The sequence below is a fragment of the Naegleria fowleri genome (assembly GCF_008403515.1).
Source record: "Naegleria fowleri strain ATCC 30894 chromosome Unknown tig45, whole genome shotgun sequence".
Classification (NCBI taxonomy): Eukaryota; Heterolobosea; class Eutetramitea; order Acrasida; family Naegleriidae; genus Naegleria; species Naegleria fowleri.
Window position 1 is genome coordinate 3,201 of NW_025407977.1, and position 24,308 is coordinate 27,508.

Consider the following 24,308-nt stretch of genomic DNA (forward strand, 5'->3'; position numbering starts at 1 on the left):
AGGGAGTCTGACCTTCAAAGTGGCACCATTGAGTACATATTCAACAATGACATTAATAGCCTTGGATTTGAATGATTTCAACAATTGTTGAACATCAATTTCGGCATTGTTGGATGTCTTGGCAATCTTTTTTATTGCCAGTATCCCATCTTCCAATCTTGTTTTCTTTGGCAACTTTTTGGAGTTCGAGCAATCTCTTGTGATCCTCGCTTGGATTCTTGACCTCTTTGACCTCACCAAAACCGGCCTCCACAACAGCCTCATTAATATTCTCATCACCCAAAAAGATGGTGGCATAATTCAAGCCTGTTTCTTTCACAGTGTAATCGACTCGAAACTTGATTGGCTTACCAACAAGCTTCTTTCTCAAGAACTCTCTTGCTTCAAAAGCGAAAGGCTAATTCATCAAGAAAGTAAGAGAAACATGATGATCATCGTGAGGACATTGAATCCGAATCAATAATGATGTGCGAGTTTTTGTTATGATGAGATATTTCAGTGGAGGAGTCCACAATAATTATAGTAAAAAGAACACGATTATTATCATAATGATTTAGCAACAATATGGGTGGATGATATGATTGATGATGGAAGGCGATTCGCGTATTGCAACATCCAAATATGAATACTGTTCAATACACCAACAACGGCAATAATATGAGCAACTTACCTCATCTTCATCGTTTTTAGATCCAATACGTGGAGTTTTGACATCGGCAAGAACGAGAACCTTTTCTTTATCAGCTCTTTGAGGATGGCAAACTTTGATGGTGTTACCACTAACAACTGATTTGACAATACCGTCGAGAGAAGCAGACATGATGATGAATCAATAATGGATGGATGTAACACACACTATAGAGTGGGAAAACAAGCACACTTAATTGTATGAAGTAAAACAAAGATTAATCTTCTTGTAGTAAAAGTACTAGAAAAGAAGATCTTTACAGGACCAGCAGTAAATATGGGAAACGAGTTCGGTAATCAATGATGAAAAATTCCTTCTCTCTGAAATCAATCTTACAAGGTTTGCCAAGGTGATGATTGGAGGAAAGATGTTTTGATATTTTTTGCGTTGTTGAAGCAAAGGGACGTGGCTTTTAGATTTTCAAGAGCATCCATTGTAAACTTGACTCACTCTTTGCTTGGGACTACTGCCATCCGCCATTTGTCACTCTTATTCCCTTTTAAAGCGCAGTGGGTGTCGCAATCTTAAAGAACTGCTAAAAATCAATGAATGGGTTGAATTATTAATGGTGAAGACCCAGATTATTTGTTTATTCCAAAATGATCAATAGAAAATCTTGCAGCCACGTACGATGAATAAACAAATAATCTGGGTTTGAAAAGAACTATTAACTTTCGGAGGACACCACACACACCATTGATTGAGGCTTGTGTTATTGACTGCTCCGAACACAAATAGGTCTATCGAAGGATAAACATTCAACTTTCTGAATCACATATTCGAGAATTACAAAAGTGATAACATTACACCAACCACATGATTTGGAAGTATTTCACTTTTATAATTCTCAAGGGTTGAATGAAATTCGGTCGAATCGCTTGTGAAACAACAAATTGAAACAGTTGACCAAGATTATTGTTTTATGACATTATCAAGACTTGTCTACTGCTTCTTCTTCTTTGCTTTTGGATCAGAGGCATCGCCACCAGTGCTGCTGCTCGTTGCTTTCTTTCGCTTCTTGCTTGACAAATCGTCAATGTCACCAGCATCTTTGAGAAGAGCTTCAGTCTCGGATTGGAGAGCATCCTTTTCTTCCACAAACTTTTCAAATTCGTCGTCATCGTCTTCCTCCTCCTCTGCGTCTTCATCAGATTTGGAATCAACAAAATCTTCATCGTCTTCTTCATCGTCTTCTCCTCCTAGTATTTCATTAATATTTGGTTGTTCCCTAGAAATTATATTTTCAACATTGAGGCCCTTACTTGGAAGGAATTCTGCGAGAGAATCGTACTCATTCTTGTCAATGTTCGAGAAGGTGTGATTTTGCCATTCTTTAACACAAAAACTAAATCAAAGAATCTAGAGCCGCTTCCAGTCGTGTCAGCTCTTTGGAATTTGATAGATTTGATTTCGTCATGTCTCAAATAAATAACTGGTTTGTGAAGGAAGAAGATGGATTTTTCAAGGAAGAACAAGAATCCTTCGTTGGCTTTGAGCGAGCACTTGATTCCCTTCTTGTCATTGAAACTGTTGTACTTTCCAGGACCAATGAGCTTCTTTCCTGTCAAGGCTCTCAAAACTTTTGCAAAAACTTCATAAGTCTTTCCACTCATGGTGGGGAGAGTGCATCTTTTGGATAGTCATTTGGATCAAAGTTGAGTTGGAGAGGATCTGTTGGCTTAATTTTGGCTTCCTTCTCAAATTGGAAGACAATATGGAAATGAGATTTTGACCTTGTCTAACAGGTACATCCAAGCTAATCACCAAGTACATGTGCTTATCATCAGGTTTTGGAAGAAGGAAGAGTGTGGAAATTTGTTTGTAGAAAATCTTGTGCACATAAGTTCTACCGTACAATCTAAGGTTGTTCTTGTAGAGATCCACATTGTATTTACCTCTAGGTATGACCACAGGCATTTGAGAAAATGATGCAATTGCATTGGCAGTGTCATTTGAGAAGGCTGTTCTTTTAGCAATTTCTTCGTGGAGTGCTTCAGCCGAAAGTGGGTTTTGTTTCTTTTCAGTGCTCTTTTCTTTGGTTCCATCTTCTGTAGCTCCATCTTCTTCTGCATCTTCAGGACAGACTAATCGAATTTCTGTGAGTTGTATCGAATTCTTATCGGCTGGTTCATCATCTCTAAACTCTAACACTAATTCAGAATTCTTTGGAATGTTTTGACAATTTTTAACATCATCGGACAGGGAAATTGTAAACATTTCCTTATTATCAAAATACATGGTCATGTTGTTGCCTTTGATAAGTGGCTTGCCCCAATTGACACCAGTTAGACAAGCATCCACCTTGTTAAATGGCTTATCCTTTTCTAATTGTAATTGTGTAATTTGTGACTCTAAAGCATCATAGTCGGATTCTTTAAATCCGATATATTCGACCATATCTTCATTGTCTTTCCAAATCCGCAAGCAATAGCCTTTTGTTGTGTAGAGCCATTCAAATTTTTCAATTTCGTTCTTTTTGACGACAGAACTCCCTGATGATATGATCGCTTCGTTGCCGATGGGTTTCCAGATAAACGTTTCATCTTTTTTGCATCAACAGTGAGAGTGCCTTGTGGTCCGGCCGTACGACCAAGCAGGATGGAATTAAATTCTTTGGAGGCCATGGGTGATGATGATGATCAGGTAAGGCACCACACAAAAATGAAATTTCGATATTTTTTGTGTTGAATTTTTGACAAATATTTTTGTTTGGCGGGCTGAAATCAACGTGGTCAGACAGCTTCAACCACTTCGAGGAACGCTGGTTTGTTGACTTTGGGAACGTACACCACTAGTCGTTTCAGGCAAGATCGTTCGAATTAAAATTTATTGTTTTTACATTGTATGGAGAAATCAATTAAAATTTCATGCAGTTATAAAAGGCATAACCTAGGGCAGAGTCTGGATCGTTGACAGCCACAATAAATTCTTCATAGTCGATGGCTCCACTTCCATCCAGATCCATTCGATCGAAAGCAAGAGAAAGATGTTGCTCCAACGTATGCCACCTATCATGTGAGAGCCTGTAACCATTCATCTTAGCTTGACCGACTGTAAGTGGGGAATATTTGACGCGTGGTTGTTGTGCATTGGAACGTGCCCGAAATGGACGAAAATTCATGCAATTAAGGAATGTTGATTCGCAATAACAAAGTGCACACAACTCCTACTTACGATAGAATTTCTTAAAGAAAGACAATAGTTCACTCTTTTCGACCGTTCCATCATTGTTGATATCAATCAAGCTGTACACGACTATTTCCAATAAGATCGCATCATTTGCATGTTCATCGATTAGTACATTCAACGAAATCCAAAATTTCCACTTACATTTCAAAAGCTCCTTCTTGTCTGTGTACAAGGTATTACTCAAACCAGTGGAGAGTTCTACAAAGTCAACATGTCCTGACTTCTCGCTGTCGAAAACATCGAAAATCTTATTCACTGAAGTGAGCGCATGATGATCAAGAGAGGAGGAGAGCGTTGATCGGATCACTTCCTCAAATTGTTCTCGATTGATTCGACCCTTACTATCACTCTTCTTCTTAAAGTTAGCCAGGAGAATTTTCATGTCCTTGGGTGTCACTAGAAATATTTTGTTGATTTATGAAAGAATTCGGGTTTCATTGGTACATCATTGGTTCATCATTGATTCATTATTGGTTCATTATTGGTTCATCCATGGATGATGCATTGGGGATGGTAACCGCAATCAAACATTCATTCAAAACCAAAATTTTCCCGAAGTGTCATCACGAGGGTTATTTGATGATGAATTGGAAATTCAAAATTCAAACATCAAATAAGGCAATAGTGATGGAATGGTTCAAATCCTCAACCAGTCATCTCTCCAAAAGATCTCATAAATTACAACAATACCTACATTTCAAATGTTTGGAATGTTCCTGAACAACATTCACTCCACCGCTCATTCCTGCTCCTCCCTTCATCATCATGCTCTCCGAAGTGGTGGTTGTATCCATTTTAACGGAGCCTAACCGAGGACGAGCCTTCTTTTTGCTATCCATTAATTGAGCGAGCAATTCCTCACTGTTCATTTTTGTATTGTTTTTTATGGTCTTTGAAAAACCTCTCTACTGTACGCTATTCTTCGTTGCAAAGACAGTATTGATTCTCTCTGACCTTTCAACGGATTTCAAATCGTGAGGAGAGTTGTGTGTGAGTGCTGGGCAACACAACGCAGAACCAGCCAGCACACACCATCATCATGGAGAGATAATTCCTGTCATATTTACATCATCCCTTAACGATCGGATACATATCGCTCAAGTGGGTTGTCCAACGCATTGGTAAACACCCTGCAAACATCTCTTTCAAATGTATATCAATTTTCACTCGATTATCTATGCAATGATTCCACCCATTTTGAATGTTATTTACAGAATTTATATAGTGTGTAATAATGCATTATTGTAACTTTCGAGGAGAGCTGAAAACCCTCAAAGGTGGCATGCTTGTGTAGATCATGTCCTTTTCCTTTGAAAGACCACTATTCGTCGTAGCATGTTGCCTGGATTCAGCTGCATTCAAGTCTCTATCCTTTCGTGTATTATTTGCAAGAGTGTTATTGTTGTTGCTTCGTGACGAGGAGGGGCTTCTTGGAGATGAGGTCAGCATTACTCCGCCCATTAAACTGGCTTGTGACACCATCTTTTTTAGATTCAAAATTTGAGTAATGATGGTGGCTTCCTTATCCAATTGTGTTTGTTGTTTGGTTTCGGTCATTCGACAAACATTGAGCAAGTGTTCCTTTTCAACACTATTCATTTCATCTTCGAGTTTCTTAAACAATTGTTGAAGGCGTTCCTTCTCAGATTCAATAAATTGTTCGGTGAGCGCTTGTTGCTGCAACAACTGTTCAATTTTCATTTGATAATCCTTTCGTTCTTGTTCGAATGAAAGCTTTTCCATGGTCAGATATCGATATTCTTCTTCGAGTTGCTGCTTTTCAGCTGTGTTTCGTAAGTGTTGCTCAGACACACTCTCAATAACCTCTTTCATACGTTTCAATTCAGTACCATACATGTCCATGGCTTCTTGAAGTTCCATATTCTTGACGAATGCCCTGTCCAACTGTGCATGTTTTTGTCTCAATTCGTCTCGCAATTGATTGCACAAATCTCGCAATGCAGTACTTTCTTCAATCGTACCTTCAAGGGTGGAATTTAAAATTTCAGTTTTCCTTGTTAATTGCTGTTTTTCTGTTTCGATTTGAGAGCGCTCCTTCGAAAGAGCTTCAAGACTGCTCGATAAGGCAGAGACCTTCATTTCTCGGTCTTTGAGAAGACTCTCCAGTTGCTTATTCTCGCTACAAATTTGTTCTTGAATCTGTGAAGCCTTATTCTCAAATTCAATGAGCTTTTGGTGCTCCAACTCGACTTGTTGTTCATAAAATGTTTTGGTTTCTACTATTTCATGTTCCTTTTTCTCCAGAGTTGAACTCAAATTGGAAATATTCTGCTGGAAACTCTTTTCCTTTTCGTTGAAGACCATTTCTTGTTGTATCTTTTCTTGTTTGACACATTCGATTTGGTTTTTAAGTGCTTTTTGAACACGTACATTAATGTAATGCATAACTGCGCCAGAAATCGCCAAAATAAACATCAATAGCCATGATATTGAAATGACATACTCGTGATGAGACCCAACAAGATTCTCAAACAAGGAGACAGCACCTTTGTCAGATTCATGAACCACTACTAATGAGCCTCCAATCGGTATAACTTGTATCAACTCTGTCAGTGAGAGCCTCTCGTCTTTGGTAAGAAGAGTGTCAAGGGAATTAAAAATTTGGTCTACCATCTTTCCACAGGTCACTTCTTCGTTGTTATTTGTACTGTCAGAGTCATGCAAAGTTTTCTTCAAGTACTCGGTCATGCGACCTGTAGTGGCTTGCAGCTTCCTTTCAACAAATAGTAGGGCTTCTTTCCCAACAAGAGATTCAATCACTTTGTGTTGACATGAGGTCAATGGTAATTGGGAAATCTCTTGAATCACACGTTCGAATTGACTTTTTTTGGACAACTCTTGCAAGTCAGTCTCTGAAGAAAGAGCTAATCGATAGGACCTGATATCTGTCGGATTGAACAATAAGGAAACTCCGGTACATTCCTTAATTACCGATTTCATTTGCAAATCCATCATGCTCTCAATTTGATCTTGGTACAAATTTCCATCTTCTCCCATTCCCCGATATAATGAAGTAACCTTCTCAAATATTAAATTTTTGGCCAATTTGGAATGACATGCCTTTGTATCTGGTTGTGTAGCAGCTATATTGACCTTCAACGCCCGGGCCACTCCAGGAGGAGAATGGCCAATATTCAATAAGAAGAAGAAGGAAGAAATGGGATCCGTTGGGGTCATTATCATGATGATGATGATGATAGATACTTGTAGAATAGTAAAGAGTGAGGTCAGACGAGATCTCATCTTCCGATGAATCGATACACTTCCTGGCATCCTCGCTGGAATCGTAGTTTTCATGTCGATCCTCCTAAGGGTTGAGAGCAGTTGAGGTTTCTTCATTTTTTTGTGTTGTTGCGATTTGGAATTTGATCTCTAACTGAATTTGCGTTTCGACCAATAGTGAGAGTGCGTATGACAATCGTGACAAATCTCTCTAAATGCAGTATAATGATATAGTAGGAATGACTCCCTCATTGTACACACCTTCCAGTTTCATCTCACTAACTCGACACGCACGCATCTTTGAAAATGATCCAGTACAATGACTTCATTTAAATTTCTCGAGCAGAAGGGAAAAAGGTGAGTTTGGTTGCAGTATAAACTTCTCTCATGTTATTAAAATTATAAGATCATTTCTGCTGTTCATGCTTCTCTGATTTCTGTTGTGTGGATTCCAAATAGGTTCTCCAATAAATATGAGAGAATGGCATCAGGTCAGCATTGAGATGAGTAACCTCTTTGGAAATGACTGATTTCAAACATTTAAAAACAATGTTGTACCCATCACTCGATAAATGCAAACCATCTGTATAGGCACTCTCTTGTTTCCATAACTCAGAATTGGGTCCATTCCACAAGTCCACCAAATGTACTGCACAATTATCAGAAATGCATGTCTCCTCTTTTTGCACATTTTCCTTGAATCGATCGACTAAATCTCTTACAGCTTGTGCATAGGGTCTCACCAATGCTTCACTTCTCACTTCAATGATTCCATCATGATTATATTTTTCTTTCAAATAATTGGCATATTGTTGAGTATGAACGGGAGGTGGCGTACAAAGCAAAATGTCCAATCTTGAATATACGAGATTTGTTTTCAATAACTGAATGATGGCTTTCAAATTCTCGTAATAACGTTCAAGAGGAACATGTTGCTTGATACCTGAAACATGTTCACTACTGGCATCATTCGCTCCCAAACAAATAAAAACAGAAATTGTGGGCAATGATGACAAGGAAACACCACCTTCCGTGTCATAATCATAATTTTTCATTGAAACAGCACACTCATAAAAGGCACCATCAAAATTGTTTTTTAAAGCCTCCAAAATCATATCGGAATTATATCCAGAACATCCCCGATTGATGATATCCACTTTCACAGAGTACCAATCCAATAAAAGTGAGTGCAAACCGTTCATTCGAGTGGATTGTTCAGTGATGGAATCACCCAATAAATAGAGAGTTGGTCTTTTTTTGAAAAGAGAATGTGATGGCATGGGTGAAGTAACTTTTTCCATTTTTTTTTCAAAACCATCTCAAAGAATTACTTCCGAGTGTTCAGACCTCGTCGCCCTCTTCGTTGTAAAAGCCAAAAACGTAGTTATAACGACAAGAATGCCTCTCTTTTGGGTCCTCAATTAGAATCCCATCTGGATTCGGTGACCTTGCAAACAACTTCCCTTTTTAATTGACATTCAAATGTCAATTTCGAAGTCGCTGTGATTCATGTCAAGTTTCAGATATTATTACTCATTCACAACTTTTTGACCACGCCAGAGGTAATGTGTGTGAGATTAGTAATTGGATGAGGAGGTTTCCGTTGGTAACCAATGAACCAATACTTTCAATATTTGAAAATTTCCTCGAGCGAAACTCGCCAAAATCAGTTTCCAAATATATCCATTCTGGCATTCCAAATTCATGTCACAAAATCGAAAAAAAATATGACACCTGCCAAACTCTCTGCGTTGCTCTTTCAGCTTTTTGCTTGCTGTTTGATGTTATTTCATGGCATATATAGCTTTCCAATGGCACGGAGCACATTCGCTCCATTTCAGCAAGTTGCAGTCCGGTGATTTACACCTTGTCAAGTGTCAAATTGTACGTTGCCAATGTCTCTTATGAAAGTGGTTCATTGTTTACTGGAACTGTCTTGTCCTTTGGTCAGCCAGATCCTTAACTTCAGGTGGAGGACCCATGTACTTACAAGCCATTAGCTCAGGAGCTGTTGTTTCTGGAAAATCGCTTGTGGACGCCTCCGACAGTGTCACGACCTTTGCAGTCACTTTGTCCACTTCCATTACTTCGGATGTTCTCTTCCAAGCAGCCGTAAGTTATGGAGGTACTAATATCACTGATACAAAAATGGTTCGTGTGAATAACAAGCAAGCAAGCGAAGAATCTCGATTATACCGACACATGGATTGGAAGACGGGATGTCCAGAAGCAACAGGGCAGCACAGGATGTGACTCTTCACGTTGTTGTTGTATGGATGGACAAATTGTGACAACAAGAAAGGGATTGAATTTAATTCAAGTCGTTGGAAATGTGTCGGGAGTTTGTGGTGGGCAAAAAACAGTGACCATGTATATCGGAGACATTCATTCGTCAACTGGTGTGTTTGGCACCACTTCTTTAGGTGATACCTTCACTTTAACTAAAAATGGGAATTGCAATGGACGCATCATTCAAATAATGCATGCAGTGCCATGTCGGTGTGCTCGGATGGATGCATGTCCACGTGCTACAGAACCTTCATCTTCTGCTGCATCTTTTTCTGTTTTCAAGAGTGCTCGTGAAGATTCCAAGTGGAGTTTGAGCAATTTGTCTTTCCTTATGGTATTTATTCTCGTGTGTTTTGGGATTTAGGATATCAAAATGGTTCATGAATTCATCTTCCCTAATAAATATTTTTACATTATTTGTTTAATTAGACTCAAAGTATACTAACAATTCGTCGGAACAAGTTGTCATAAGAAACTAAAATGTTTAAAGAACACTTTAAATATATAAAGCATTTGTGAGAACTTTTGCAAATATCACACTAAATCATCTATCATTTAGTTTGCTTCTCTCATAATCAATATAACTAGCCACTTTTGAACAACAAGGTTCATATAAACAATAATAAGCATCTTCTAGAGAAGAATGATCGAGAATGGAAGCATCATCCAAATCAACTTTTCCTTCTGGATGATTCTGAGAATAAACTTTTTTCAAACAATTCAAAAGGTGCTTTCGACAATATGGAATGCAAGCCGTATTCGAAAATGCCAAAAACAATGGAGGAAAATTTGAAAGAGTTTCATAATCCTTCACTATTTGATCCAATTGTTTCTCATATTTAAATTTTTGAAAAACTATTTTCAACTTGGAAATGTCGTCATCTGTGAGATGATCCAAATTGTCTCCTTCCAAGTGATCACTCGAATCAGGAATTTGTCTTGTAAAGGCATTGTAAAGAGAAGGCATGGTTTTGAGTGAACCTTTTTGATATATAAATTTCGAATCATAATCACTCAAAATTACATAACGATCGAGAATAGTCGAGTCATGACATTCATAAAATCTCTTTTTTTCAGAATTTTCATTCAGAGAAGCACATTTCAATAAATCTGCAAATAATTCTTTACGTTCTGTGGCACTGAACTTTTTTTTCGGACAAGTTGGCATGTTCATACTTTTTAAGACATGAAGGAGTTTCGATCAATTCGTTTTCTTCAATTTCACAATATATTATGAACAACATGGTGTTTTTCATAATATTTGTCAAAAGTATTTGTCATAAGAATTATTTTCATAAATTTGTGATCAACCAGATTCATAGATCGATCCAATGCAAATCATTTTTCACAAGGATGATGATCCATTCATTATTAATGACATTTTCCACCATATGATTCCATTGAATTTAAATGAATGACCAACATTTCACTCTCAATTATTATAAACATTATTCAAAACAAAACTCACGTAAACACAAGACATGAAATAATTCCTAGACTTCATTTGGAAATTTCGTTTCTCGATGTTTCAATCGTCTTGCATCAAATTGATCAATTTTCAACTCACTACTCTTTTTTTGACATCTAATCTTGACCGAGAGGTACATGTAAAACTTTTTCTCGCTCTCTGAATACATGTCATCGACAGAAACAAAACGATGAGATGGGTTGTTGTTGGAAATGAGTTGGTCAAGACGATTTCTCACACGAAGAATTTCTGCCATGGTGGTTTTGGAAGAGTCAGAGGTGTGATGGCTGTCATGGGATGACATTTTTTGGATGAGCTATCAATCTTTCCAAAACGAATCAAAAACAATTGCAATAAGGTCCGTAACATCAAGTTGTTTACTTGTTGTGGTGAGGTGATCTATTGATGCATTGCATCGAATTCATTGATTTCAAATCCTTTTTTCCTCTTTTCAAAAACTTGCACAACTTGAATCTGTCCACCAATACAACAATTAACACCAACAAGAATATTCCATGAAAATTTTCCAACCAGAGGAGAACCTAGATTGTCTTAAACGGTCATTGTTGATCATTGTCATCCAGGGATCTGTCAAAAGTCACATTCTCTGGTTCAACATGTTGAAAAGATTAAATTTTCCAATAAACAACAACAAAAACGTCCAAAGAAACAAAAAAAATGAAACCAACAGAACAACATTTCCACAAACCAAAACATTCAACAAAGGAGGAAGGATGGGGAGGTTGTACCCAATGCAGTTGTGCTCAATACAATGGAACAGGTGCTGTTGGAGTTTGTTCATGTGGACATCGCGATTACGATCATAACTATCAATAATCCATTCAAAAGCTCAATAAATGAATTCATTTCCACGTCAATAATGTTTGTATTACTCGTACAAGTCGAATGCAATGCTTGATCTTCACCGTACCTTCGTTTGATCATCACTTATTACAAAATCATTCATCAAAAAGGTCCAAATAAAAATTTTCTCCCGAAAAGTGCATGTCGGATGGATCCATCACCTTCTTCCACGGTCTGGATTGCTCCAAAAGTACCATCCTTGTTGAAGGCAAGATGAAATCTCGGAAAACGCACATTCCCTCTCACTTGCTTGTTTGAATGTTTTTAGAATATTGGAACATGAAGATGAGGAGTTAGTGATGGTTGAACCGCCTTATGATCTGACTAACAGAAAGGAGGCATGCCTTTGATTTAGCGTTCAATTGGATGAAGGCTAATCTTTTAAGAAAGCAGCATGTTTGTTCGGATGCATTCACCACTTTTTCAAAAGAAACGAGCTTGCTTGATGTTATGGATATTGATAACGAGATCGACAGTGAAATATAGAATGATTATGATCAACGTTATAGTAATCACAAACCATGCTTATCAAGCAATAAAGATACCGTCAACATGAAATTTTGAAAATGTTCACATTGTGGATGTCATGATATCCAAGCAAATTACCATAAATATTCAAGTATGAAGTCAGGACAAGATACTTTTACTCGCAATAACAAAGATGAGATGGGGCTAGAGAAATGGTATCACTATTTGAGAAAATGATAGGGACTCTTGTACACGATGTTCACGCATGGTTTGAAACATTCTTGCAAACAAAAGAAATCATTCAAAAAACAATTAAAATTACAGAAAAAATTTTGAAAGAAAACATTCGGTACAAACAACTGAAATATCTGAAACAAAAGAGAGTATTAAGGAAACCATTGGAACGTTTACAGACGAAATCAAAGCTGTGTCACAAAAACATATTTTGAAAAATCTAGAGTTCATTTTTTCTATGTTTCAGACATGCACAATGTTGGATTTACATTTTAATTTGATATTTGTCCATACTGCATGGCAAAAACTGTTGAACAATTTGGAGCAAAAAATCGAACAACCCTTGGAGATTCCTTGTCATTCAGTCCTAAAGATTTAATTATGTGTGCTCTTCATGTTAAACAGCGATTAGTTGAAAATACAATTGCTTATATGGCTTCAAGTGGGCAGTATAACAATACCATATTGCAGAATTTGAAAAAATTAAAAGGATTAGAGCATTTTAATTGGAGAGAATAGAAACAACGAGTGTCTGAATATAATATTTCACAAACGTCAGAAAGTGTTACTGGTAAATCGAGCATGTTGTCTGGTGACCAATGTAACACAATTTATATATTTGTAACATTGAAGTGATAGTGATGGATATCGAACAGCTTAAAATACGCAGAAAATTTTTTGAGCATGGAAAAATTTTTTAAGCTCAACCAAACTCTTTAATTGTTTACAATTAAAACATTCATGACTTTCATTACATTCAAAACATATCATGTTTCAAAAGAATAAACAATAAAATTCGTTTGTTAATTAAAGGAAGGACTAATGGGTTTGTAGTCTCTCCAAACACCCGACCTTGATAAAGGTCGGGTGTTTGTGGATTTTCTGCATATTTTGTCAATTGACTTTATTTAGCAGAGTCCCGAGTATTAATTAAGATTTGAGAAGGTAAAAAACTCCAAAAACCGCTCAGCGGAAAAAAGGAGAAAACCAAAGAAACGCAAGGAAGTATGAAGGAGGAAGGCAGAGACAAAGATTCTAAGATGTGAAGCGCAAGAAGTCACATTTAAGCAATTGCTTGATAAATCCATGAAAATAAGCGAAAAAGGTACCTTAAAAACTTTTGAAAGCAAATGGGTGGGAGTGCGAAAGGGAAGTCACTAAGCAAATCAAAACGCACGAACAGGCAGAAAATTTTTTGAGCATGAAAATATTTTCGCTGCAAGTTTTAATAAAACAACAATCATAGGATGATTTTATGATGGTTTCAATCCATCAAAACTTGCCAATTCAATTTATTGTTGCTGACACATGAAGGAAACACCACATCACTAATGGTGTCTCAACACGTTGAATTGGCACTACAAGAGCCATGGTGGTTGCTTCTTAAAAATTTGTCACGTCCATGGAGGACTGGAATTGTGACTGAGTTGAAGACAACCATTCCCGCTCATCACAATCACATGATCGACACCATCTCTCTCTCAAACAGTCATTACATACTTTCAAGCCACAATCCTTGCATGGAGTTAGTGATAAACAAGGCTTGTGGCATGAATTGCACAGCAATGTTGGCATGTTTGGATGGCAGATCTTACAACGGCCATCGTAGTAACATTTACAACATGCTGAATTTTGACATTGAGTACATTTAGAAACAGCATTGGCTAATCTGCGACAACAGTCGCAATTAATAACTATGCATATGGAACAGCGTTGACATTCCCTAAAGTAAGAACATTTCTCGCAAATAATAGCAGAACAAAGTGAACACAATATTAGTTCCGTGTGATTAGAACAAACCTGGCACTTTCTCCGTTTGCAAATTTCTGAATTGCATCCACAAGTTGAATCACATATTCTTCCCTTTTTTGCACAACTACATTTCGAACAATTTCCTTTTTTGCATCTGCATCCAACTTTCTTCTTTGTTTTGTGTAGATCATCATTAATATCATTAATCTTCTCTCTTTTCCTTTTCAGCTGATTGATTTTAAAACTTTAGTAAATCCAATCACTTTTCCAGTGCTTTTCATCACACATAACCCTCCTCTAATTTCTATTTCATCATATGAAATTATGATCTTGTTACTAATATTCATTGCCATGGCTTTAACAACATCTTTCAAATCATTGTCAGCAAGTTTTCCAAAAGACAAGTCCGGAAGATAGCTCTTAATTGTTGAGATAGATGGAAGCAATAAATTAAGCTTATCCAATGCGTTTTCAGATGTTATAGTGTCGCCAGTAGAATTTCCTTTCAAGACATTCCACAAAAGAGAGCCACCATAAAATCGAAGTAATAAACACCAATGAATGATACACTCTTTGTATCGAAAACTGTTAACATTTTTCTATGAAACCAAATTTTGCAAAGTATTTAATTGATAAAAGAACTGGGTTTCGTGTAATGATTGGACATTTTTTGATAGCAGGGTGTCATTTATCATCATGACAAACCAATAACATCCTCTTCACTCCTTCAAAAGGCTCTCAGAGTTAATTAATGAGGAGGAAGATATAGTAACCTCTTCATCATCGCATAATTCTATCAGTACAGGACAAGTGCTAAATTCCAATACACAAAACCAATGTGTTTGAAAAAATTCTCTCAATATCAAATGGACACTACAGCAGAGGTGAAAACGATCCTTCCTTAATATATTGATTGGACACATAGCTCAGAGGTAGAGCGTTTGTCTTATGAGACGGGGAGAGCAGATGGTCGAGGGTTCGAATCCCTCTGTGTCCATTTCCTTTTTTGGAAGTGATTTGAATTTTCCCTGTTGTATTTGGGTCTCTATAATTTTATAATTATACAAATTATAATGTAAATAGATTTTTAATATCTAAATACTCTTGCGTCTCATTGAGGGAATTGATAAAGTTATTAATAAATCAGTAAAAATGACCAAGATGCGAGACAAGATTCTTCGCGAGCGCACTTTTATTTTTTACTCAGTTTATAACACCGACCAATTTTCAATACTTGTTTCAGAGTTGAACTGTTCGACAATTACGCAAGCTGAAACCAAGATTTTCATACAGTAGATGTTTCATTCCGTCTAGTTTCATATTCTTTAGTTTGGAATTGTGAGACCTAATATACAATAAATAGCGGCCGTTAAAAAAAGGTGACACTGACTTTAGTTGAATTAAACATAAAGCCCGTGTAAAGTGCAAACAACCAACAAGAAATTCTAGAATAACAGGCCAATAAACACTCAAGGATAATCTATTTGTTCTGCACTTTTGACGGGCTTGGTGTTAATTTTAAACTCTTCCAACTAATTGTTTTTGCTTTCATTCAACAGAAATTTTTTCGAAAAGAAAAATGAAACGAAGACGTTGCTGCCTTTGCTCCAAGAACGCTTTGCGAACCGTGCCAACAAATATCACCATACTCGGAACAGAAAAGTCCAATGCAACACCTTTGCTATGCAATACACATTACAACAATATCAATAATTTTAAAAACACCCACCACATCAGCAACCCTGTTACCATTGAAATTCAAAAACAACCAAAAGGAGTGAAAGATATCATTTCAATCGTTACCGATAAATTCGGTCAATGCAAACATTCCGACAACAAGTGCTGTAGTAATTGCAAAGAAGGTAATACGCGATGTAAAGGCATCTCTTTCGAAAAAGTGAGCCATTTATTAACAGTATTGGGAATCATATCACACAATGGCCACAGCTTCGGAAGTGTGAATTTCAATCATCATGGCGAATTTTGTTTTTTTAGTGTAGACTGCAATAATTGCAATCTCAACAAATATGGAGTTTGTGAAAAATGTTATGAATGCTATGAAACAAAATTACGCCATTATCAGCGAACAATTGAAAACCAAAATACCAAAACAGCTCACCTCGCTGCAAGAACACAAGAATACAAAAATGTCATCAAATCATTGAAGGCAAAAATCTCTCGACGAGATACTACAATTAAGAATTTCGAAGAATTAATTGAAGAAAAAGATCAAAAACATTATTTGGTAGAACTTCTCTCGATTGCGCTAGAGGAAGGAAAGTTACATGAAACCCAGTTCTTTTATCAATTATTAGAAAATACTTTGCAAAATTTGGTTTCGTCGAAAAATGTTAACAGTTTTCGATACAAAGAGTGTATCATTCATTGGTGTTTATTACTTCGATTTTATGGTGGCTCTCTTTTGTGGAATATTTTGAAAGGAAATTCTCCCGGTGAAACTATAACATCTGAAAACGCATTGGATAAGCTTAATTTATTGCTTCCATCTATCTCAACAATTAAGAGCTATCTTCCGGACTTGTCTTTTGGAAAACTTGCTGACAATGATTTGAAAGATGTTGTTAAAGCCATGGCAATGAATATTAGTAACAAGATCATAATTTCATATGATGAAATAGAAATTAGAGGAGGGTTATGTGTGATGAAAAGCACTGGAAAAGTGATTGGATTTACTAAAGTTTTAAAATCAATCAGCTGAAAAGGAAAAGAGAGAAGATTAATGATATTAATGATGATCTACACAAAACAAAGAAGAAAGTTGGATGCAGATGCAAAAAAGGAAATTGTTCGAAATGTAGTTGTGCAAAAAAGGGAAGAATATGTGATTCAACTTGTGGATGCAATTCAGAAATTTGCAAACGGAGAAAGTGCCAGGTTTGTTCTAATCACACGGAACTAATATTGTGTTCACTTTGTTCTGCTATTATTTGCGAGAAATGTTCTTACTTAGGGGAATGTCAACGCTGTTCCATATGCATAGTTATTAATTGCGACTGTTGTCACAGACTAACCAATGCCGTTTCTAAATGCCTTCAATGTCAAAATTCAACATGTTGCAAATGTTACTATGACGGCCTTTGTAAGATCTGCCATCCAAACATGCCAACATTGCTATGCAATTCATGCCACAAGCCTTGTTTATCACTAACTCCATGCAAGGATTGTGGCTTGAAAGTATGTAATGACTGTTTGAGAGAGAGATGGTGTCGATCATGTGATTGTGATGAGCGGGAATGGTTGTCTTCAACTCAGTCACAATTCCAGTCCTCCATGGACGTGACAAATTTTTAAGAAGCAACCACCATGGCTCTTGTAGTGCCAATTCAACATATTGACGCACCAATAGTGATGTGGTGTTTCCTTTATGTGTCAGAAACAACCAATTGCATTGGCAGGTTTTGATGGATTGAAACCATCATAAAATCATCCTATGATCGTTGTGTTATTAAAATTCCCAGCGAAAAGTTTTCTCGTAGCTTGAGGTGTTTGGCAAAAAATACGCTCGAGTTGTCCACCCGTGAATAAATCCTATCGGTTTTCACAATCGTTTCATTCTTGATCCTCTTCTTCCAAATCACTTTCACACAGATTTTCCAAAAACTCTTGATCTTGCTCTTCTTGACAATACTCCTCTTCCTCTTGACATTCCTTCTCCTCTTGACAATCCTCCTCTTCCTTTACAGATACCTGAACACGATCCACATGCTCCTTCAACCAATCTTGTTCATAAATCATCCATTTCATCTTGTTGATGGCCATTGCGTTTTGAATTTGCTCAATCACCGATTTGGAATTGGGCAAGGAATTTAAAACAACCTTCTTTTCAATATCTGTGTGTTCTCAAAAGTGACATCCTGCGCATAATAATTGATTCTTTTCCTTGTTGCATGTAAAACAATCTCTCGATCCTTTTTGAGTGTATTATTTGCAAAACAAAGAACGGGTCCAAATTCTTGAACAAATTTCATCATGATTTCTTTTTTGGAATAATCAAGAGGATTTAAATGAGAAAATTCAGGAACTAGAAATTGGACAAGTGTCCATAAGAATTCACGATCAAGTAAAATGGTTGTTGGCACGAATGAAAATACCTTTCTTTTGAATGGCTGTCAATAGAAATTTTTTATTGAATTTCAAATGATTGCTGATGTTTTGTAATGCTTGACCATTCTTCTTGACGGCAGCTAACATAATTTGTTTATAATCCGGTTCATCATTATCAGGCGAAAAAACTTGACATTCCTAAACAACGTTGAAAAATTCTGTTCCTAATAACTGATCCACTTTCAACACAAACTCTCGATCTTTTTTTAATGACTTGGATGCAAATTTCAATCCATAGCCATACTTGCTAATGTAATTCAACACAAATTCTTATCATTCATAAATTCGACAGGAAAGAACTTGTCAAATTTCAATTCACGATTTTCGAGCCATTTCTTTTCCTTCTTGTTGCAATGAAATTTTCTTTTATAGTAACAATTCCCAACGACGAAGAGGATTCATTTCTGAATCATGTTCATCAAAAGAAGTTTTTGAAAAATCATGAATCATCACTTTTACATGATTGCTCTTTGTGAGTATGAGATTTGGAGCTAGATTTTGTTTCTTGTTTTTTTCCAAGTCACACGAAACATGGTCATTGAAGGAGTATGATTTCCGACAGAGATGGTGTTGTGATAAATAGTTCACCACAAGGTGGTTGTGATCTCGTTTCTACATTTTTTTTCTGTTGTTTTTTGGTAGTTATTTTTGGAGGAGATGAATTCTGGAATCGTGAATTAGGAATTCTCAAGAGTGTGTGTTGAAAAGGACATTCAAAATCTATGAGATGATACCGTTAAAAGTACTTTCACAATAATTTATTGATTCTGACTCAACAATGCAAATTGGATTGAATAATTGCCACTGTGTTCACTTGGAGAAGAAAAAATTGACCAAAACGTACCCCAATGGTATCGCTTGTGGCGGTTAAAAAAATAAGGACAGGAGAGGCTCGTGAAGGAAGAGTGGAGAAAGCAGACTATGTCACCATGCCTGCGGGTGTGTCGAGTGAGCCTGAAAGTGTCTGGATGGTGAATGTGAATCATTTCTTGTCGAGTGATCAATCAAAATCAGCTTCTTCTGAACTTTATTCTCAACACACAACGAAATTTGATGAAATTCAAGTATTTGACCGAATGATGAACTATGTGATGCAATCGAATGAATGTCCACGCACACATGAATGTGATGGTCCATACTGAGAGAATATGGAATTCATCGATGAGTCCTTCAATAAAAATTTTGCTTACTTTAAACATTTGTCAAGATGTGAATGTCATCAACTCAACAACCTTCAGTGATGGCAGACAACGAGAGAATTGCTGACGGTTAAATCTCAATACATTCATGTCGTTCCATCTGATGAAAGAAATTTCTGAAGTGGCACTGTGTCATTTCTTGCGAAAAGGTTCAACAGAGATGGTGTCACTCCATATGGACGGTGACTCAATCAGCAGTTCACTTCTCTTCTCCTTAGGAATCCAATTCCATCTTTTGGTCAAAATATGTTGACCCAGGGTGGTTCCTCGCAGAGTTATTCCAACCATGAGATGCATCGTTGTATACCCTCTTTACGGATTTCATGTGCGTTGAAACAACATGTCTCCTTGCACATACTTGGTAAATTGCCAGCATTTGGAACCTTGCCAGCATCAGCTCATGGCCACTCGAGTGGTTCAAGATGAAATCCATCAACTAATTGGAAGTTTTTTTCCATTCTGAATTTGTTCAAACAGAGATCTCTTTCTTCCATTAAAAGATTTTACCATGATGACCACCACTCACAAAAAAACCAACTCTCACAACCACCACCACCACATGTCCAACAACATGATCATGACAGAACCAACACCCACAACAGAAGCAGCAACATCACCAACCTCAACACTTGCTGCAGCATCATCTTTCAATCTTTTCTTTCCCATCATGTTCTTTCAATCCATTAATGCCACTCAAGGTAAAATTGCTGAACCTCGAGAAAACGTTGCTTCTCTCAGCAATTCTGGTTTCTACTTGATCGTGTTGAACATTCTTTTGACCATTCTCATTATTTATGCCATTCATTTAAGAAATGAAACGAAAGCAAAAGATTCTCTTCTTCTTGACAGGTTTATTGGTTGCCTTGTGTTTTCGTGTGGTGTATCATGGTACTTCGGCCTATATGAATGAAAAGGATTGGATGAATTTTCCAAATTTGTTGGATTATAGAATTGTATTGTGGGTCTTTTCTGTGATTGAGAATGCCTTGTCTTTTGGTGCGATTGTAACCATTACGATGATTATTGGTTTTCTACAAGACTTGTTGTAAGTAGAGAGAGAGTGTGTGTGTGTTTGATTGTTGTTGGTTATTGAGTGGGATCAAATGATGATAATTGCGCGTGCTGGAATCGAGAACGTTGTCGACAAATTTGGTTGCATTTCTAAAATGTCATTTCTTGACCAATCTCTGTGACGGCCAAAACCATCACCCACTACAAATTCATCACCATGATTTCCCCTTCTTGATCAATTTCTTCACCAACCAAAATGCATATGGATTTCATTCGAGAAACAGTATGACCACAGCAGCAGCTGCAGGGACCATGACCAAAAAGGTTTACATTTTCACAAGAGGATCAATCATTGCCTTAAACATGATCACGAGTGGTATCTTGTGCGTCCTCATTATTCTTAATGCCATTCTCAACTTGCTTGTGAAAATAACTCTTCTCAACAAAACACTTGCCGTTCCGTTACAAATTGTGCTCTTATGCATCTTCTTTATTGTCAATGTGACAAATTTGATTGTATTTATTGCTGTCAGCGCTCGATTGCTTTTTATTGTGAAAAAAACCTCCTCCAATGTCTCTTCTGACACGACCAAGGAAAAGGTTTCATTCATGAATCGACCATTCACCAAAATTTGTGGTCTCATGTTAGGAATGATTTTGAGTGCCTTTATTCAAATCATTGCTGCCATTATTTCATTCTTAACAAGTACCTTTGCAGGTTATTTACACATTTTAGATAAAAAACACACAAATTAACTGAATAAGTTCATAAGCGATGCATCAGTTAAATCCTTATTAATGCTTGTTTTTTGGATAATTTCCATGATGCTTCTTTCTGTCATTGTCCTTCCCAAATCTTGACTTGCTGTTTCCTCCTTGAAATTGCGTCATTGGACATTCATTCGCTCGATGTCCAGATTGTTTGCATTTAAAACAAATCATTTCAGTGCATTGTCTAGACAAGTGTTCAGTGCTTCCACAATGATGACACTTTGGTGGAAATGGGCATTGATTGACCAAATGTCCAATTTGTTTGCAATTGTGACACATCTCTGCCCGAGTGCAATTTCTTGCAAAATGTTGGTTACTTCCACAATTATGGCACTTCATGAATTTGATTCGATTGGCCATTCGATAGGCATAGAATTTGCGAGGGAGAGTTTGATGAATGACAGTTGAAGGATGAGTCGAAGAGGATGATTGATCCATCACACTCGGATCACTGACTGACCTTTCATACAATAACTCGTAATAGAGTGAGTTCATCTTGCTTAATATATTGGAAGACGGAATCGAATGGTTTTCACACTCTGCAAGAATATTTTGTAAGGTGTGAAAAATGTAAAGTGTCAAAGCATCATTGGGAGAATTGAGAGAATGATCCATTTCAATCACGCATTGATGAATTTGTTCGAGACCATTCTTCAAAATATTGTAAGCAACGTTCATGGAATGATCTTGTAATTTCTCTGTTGCTTCTTTCAATGCTTGGACTGCATATTGTCTTGACAAGTGGCAGTTCAACTTGGATTTCCAATTCGAGTTGAGAGTAGATTTTTCTACTTGTACAATCTGTTCGAATGTCTCCATTTCACAATTATTTTGAATATTATTCATGCTTAATTGTATTCTGATCTTTAAAGGGCCCACGTATTGAGAATTTGGCATTTGACGTTTGGCTTTGATCATAATATGCTTCTCCTCTTCCATTTGTAAATCATTGTAAAATATTGTAAAAGTATTGTCTCCTTGTGGAGTTGCATGAGGTCCGAAAACTTGAACAAACTGTACATTGCTATCACCACTCAAACTTAGTTTCACATTCCTTTTTTGACATGTCAAAATTCCACCAATGCAGTCCACCATACACTTCGAAATGGACGATTGATCCTTCACATAATAATACATTCCATTTCCTTCTTCTGCAAGAGCTGAGAGCATGATTGCATCATGTTCTGAACCATATCCAAAGGTATGAATAGAATAATCTTTAGTTGGATCTCGAATGGCTTGAATGAGATGAGAACTGAATAATTTTCATTCCCAATTTTGTTATAGTTTTGAATATCCATAAATGGCAATATTAATAAGATATTATATGAATCATATGATATTAATAGAATATTAATAGAATATATTATAATAAATAAAATAATATTAATAGAATATATATTATAATAATTTACAAAAAATTGTATTGTCAAACATTTTGAATCAAATGAATAATGACTTACGTATTAGTAATTCCCTTATTTGCCATTCCATCTGTAAACAATAAGAGAGCTCGTGAAGGATTTCTGATACGTTTAGGAATGGCATTCATTTCTTCAATACCTCTCAGTAAACCACCAGAGAGGAAAGTACTTCCACCAGTTCTCATATTTTCAACGGAAATGGATCCTCGTCTCTGGAATGAGTTGAAATATTTTAACCATAAATGTAAAATAATTGAAAGTTGTTGTCATTTCACACAGTACTTACCCTTCCATCCATGTTCATAAAAGTCAATTTTAAATTAGTGAAGAACTCATCATCGAATGAAACAATGGACAATCTGTCTTTGGGTCCTAAAGCTCCAATGACAAAATCCAAAGTATCTTTGACAAGTGTCATTTTCTCACCACTCATCGAACCACTCTTGTCAATCACACAAACAATATCTGCAGGTGTATGTGATTTCATTAACAATTGTTCAGTCTCCTCTAAATGGAACTTGTCATCTCTCAACTCTTGTCGAATTTTCAGGTTGGAACATTTCAACGTTAATAATAACATGAAAATGTCTTCGTTGTTCTCCATCAATAATTCATTCATGTGAACTTCTAAAATATTGTCGTCGTTCATGATGTTTGTTGTGTTAACCATAGGAGTAGAGTTGCTATTGTTTCTACTGCTAGTATTTCCAATAAAGATCATCTTTTAGTGTTGATTCAATTTTTGTGTTGTTTCCACAATGACGAAATGTGTGGTCGCGGCCCAAATTTAACAGTGTCCAGCAGTGTTCACCATCACAAAAACTAAAATACTCTCCAAGTAAATCTAAATCTTGGTATCAAGACAATTCGTAGTGTATTATTGAGGGTTACAACAATTTCAGAGTTCACCACTACAAATCTTTTTAAAGCTTTTTCCAAATTTGGTCTGATAGGTGGCTTTGTAATTTTGGGTGGAACAACCAACAATCACTTAAATAAGGATGATTTAATTCACTTTCTCTTCACCTATTGTGCAATACCATAAACAATTCGAGTGGATTTTTCATATTTCTCAACAAGGATCGAGCGCTTGACTTTTGCTCACGTTGCAGCCACGAGTGGTGACCACTTGTACTCGAACCAGCCGTAGAGTCTCTTCTTGGAGAAAGTAACAATGCATGGTTATTGAATGATATTGAATCACTCTTTAGATGCGAAAGGTCATTCTCTGAAAGTCGTCGCTTATTGAAAAATCTTCTAGGAGTTGCAATCGTGTCGATGGGATACTTGCTTTGACTACTCAAAATTCCAGTCACGCTACTCACGTCGTTACTGCTTTCACTTACGACTGCTTCCAAATATTTGGGTGATTTTCTAAAATCTCTAAAACATTCTAATTTAAGTTGTAAATTAATGTTATTAATTAAATCTCTAAAAATTTCAATAAATTCATCCTCACTCACAAACATGTCGCAATAGAGATGATGAGGAATTTCTGAAACTTGTGCATTTTCTGGATAAACATGAGTATTTAAAAAGCGCAGTTTTTCATTCTTCAGTCGTTCAAAAGCGTCCAATGTTTT

The 24,308-nt window shown here is 36.6% G+C and overlaps 12 protein-coding genes across 12 annotated transcripts in view; 3 read left to right on the forward strand and 9 right to left on the reverse strand.

Moving 5' to 3' along the window:
• FDP41_005647 (uncharacterized protein) overlaps nt 1-820 on the reverse strand; it is a gene marked incomplete at both ends in the record, with an annotated part of 1,702 nt that extends 882 nt beyond the window's left edge. The window contains 2 exons of the mRNA XM_044709194.1: nt 176-397; nt 671-820. Coding sequence (XP_044560029.1) covers nt 176-397; nt 671-820 — 372 coding nt within the window. The remainder of the gene's footprint in view (nt 1-175; nt 398-670) is intronic.
• An 810-nt stretch (nt 821-1,630) lies between these two features.
• Nucleotides 1,631-4,746, reverse strand: FDP41_005648 (uncharacterized protein; the record flags this gene model as incomplete). The annotated part of the gene is made up of 5 exons (XM_044709195.1): nt 1,631-1,887; nt 1,980-2,317; nt 2,400-3,120; nt 4,019-4,273; nt 4,572-4,746. 5 exons carry the CDS (start codon nt 4,744-4,746, stop codon nt 1,631-1,633), a joined length of 1,746 nt encoding a protein of 581 aa, XP_044560030.1.
• Nucleotides 4,747-5,116: 370 nt separating this feature from the next.
• FDP41_005649 (uncharacterized protein) lies at nt 5,117-7,081 on the reverse strand (the record flags this gene model as incomplete). The annotated part of the gene is made up of 1 exon (XM_044709196.1): nt 5,117-7,081. The coding sequence occupies one exon, from the start codon at nt 7,079-7,081 to the stop codon at nt 5,117-5,119; it is 1,965 nt and encodes a 654-aa protein (XP_044560031.1).
• Nucleotides 7,082-7,527: 446 nt separating this feature from the next.
• On the reverse strand, nt 7,528-8,421 carry FDP41_005650 (uncharacterized protein; the record flags this gene model as incomplete). Its single annotated transcript, XM_044709198.1, has 1 exon — nt 7,528-8,421. One exon carries the CDS (start codon nt 8,419-8,421, stop codon nt 7,528-7,530), a length of 894 nt encoding a protein of 297 aa, XP_044560032.1.
• Nucleotides 8,422-9,100: 679 nt separating this feature from the next.
• Nucleotides 9,101-9,373, forward strand: FDP41_005651 (uncharacterized protein; the record flags this gene model as incomplete). The annotated part of the gene is made up of 1 exon (XM_044709199.1): nt 9,101-9,373. The coding sequence occupies one exon, from the start codon at nt 9,101-9,103 to the stop codon at nt 9,371-9,373; it is 273 nt and encodes a 90-aa protein (XP_044560033.1).
• A 580-nt stretch (nt 9,374-9,953) lies between these two features.
• Nucleotides 9,954-10,583, reverse strand: FDP41_005652 (uncharacterized protein; the record flags this gene model as incomplete). The annotated part of the gene is made up of 1 exon (XM_044709200.1): nt 9,954-10,583. The coding sequence occupies one exon, from the start codon at nt 10,581-10,583 to the stop codon at nt 9,954-9,956; it is 630 nt and encodes a 209-aa protein (XP_044560034.1).
• Nucleotides 10,584-10,902: 319 nt separating this feature from the next.
• FDP41_005653 (uncharacterized protein) lies at nt 10,903-11,181 on the reverse strand (the record flags this gene model as incomplete). The annotated part of the gene is made up of 1 exon (XM_044709201.1): nt 10,903-11,181. One exon carries the CDS (start codon nt 11,179-11,181, stop codon nt 10,903-10,905), a length of 279 nt encoding a protein of 92 aa, XP_044560035.1.
• Nucleotides 11,182-15,774: 4,593 nt separating this feature from the next.
• FDP41_005654 (uncharacterized protein) lies at nt 15,775-16,914 on the forward strand (the record flags this gene model as incomplete). The annotated part of the gene is made up of 1 exon (XM_044709202.1): nt 15,775-16,914. The coding sequence occupies one exon, from the start codon at nt 15,775-15,777 to the stop codon at nt 16,912-16,914; it is 1,140 nt and encodes a 379-aa protein (XP_044560036.1).
• Nucleotides 16,915-17,765: 851 nt separating this feature from the next.
• FDP41_005655 (uncharacterized protein) lies at nt 17,766-18,407 on the reverse strand (the record flags this gene model as incomplete). Its single annotated transcript, XM_044709203.1, has 2 exons — nt 17,766-18,046; nt 18,308-18,407. The coding sequence occupies 2 exons, from the start codon at nt 18,405-18,407 to the stop codon at nt 17,766-17,768; spliced, it is 381 nt and encodes a 126-aa protein (XP_044560037.1).
• A 1,924-nt stretch (nt 18,408-20,331) lies between these two features.
• On the forward strand, nt 20,332-21,286 carry FDP41_005656 (uncharacterized protein; the record flags this gene model as incomplete). Its single annotated transcript, XM_044709204.1, has 2 exons — nt 20,332-20,564; nt 20,815-21,286. 2 exons carry the CDS (start codon nt 20,332-20,334, stop codon nt 21,284-21,286), a joined length of 705 nt encoding a protein of 234 aa, XP_044560038.1.
• A 39-nt stretch (nt 21,287-21,325) lies between these two features.
• FDP41_005657 (uncharacterized protein) lies at nt 21,326-23,446 on the reverse strand (the record flags this gene model as incomplete). The annotated part of the gene is made up of 3 exons (XM_044709205.1): nt 21,326-22,556; nt 22,765-22,937; nt 23,012-23,446. 3 exons carry the CDS (start codon nt 23,444-23,446, stop codon nt 21,326-21,328), a joined length of 1,839 nt encoding a protein of 612 aa, XP_044560039.1.
• A 301-nt stretch (nt 23,447-23,747) lies between these two features.
• FDP41_005658 (uncharacterized protein) overlaps nt 23,748-24,308 on the reverse strand; it is a gene marked incomplete at both ends in the record, with an annotated part of 2,452 nt that continues 1,891 nt past the window's right edge. Inside the window, one exon of the mRNA XM_044709206.1 lies at nt 23,748-24,278. Within this exon, the coding sequence (XP_044560040.1) occupies nt 23,748-24,278 (531 nt within the window). The remainder of the gene's footprint in view (nt 24,279-24,308) is intronic.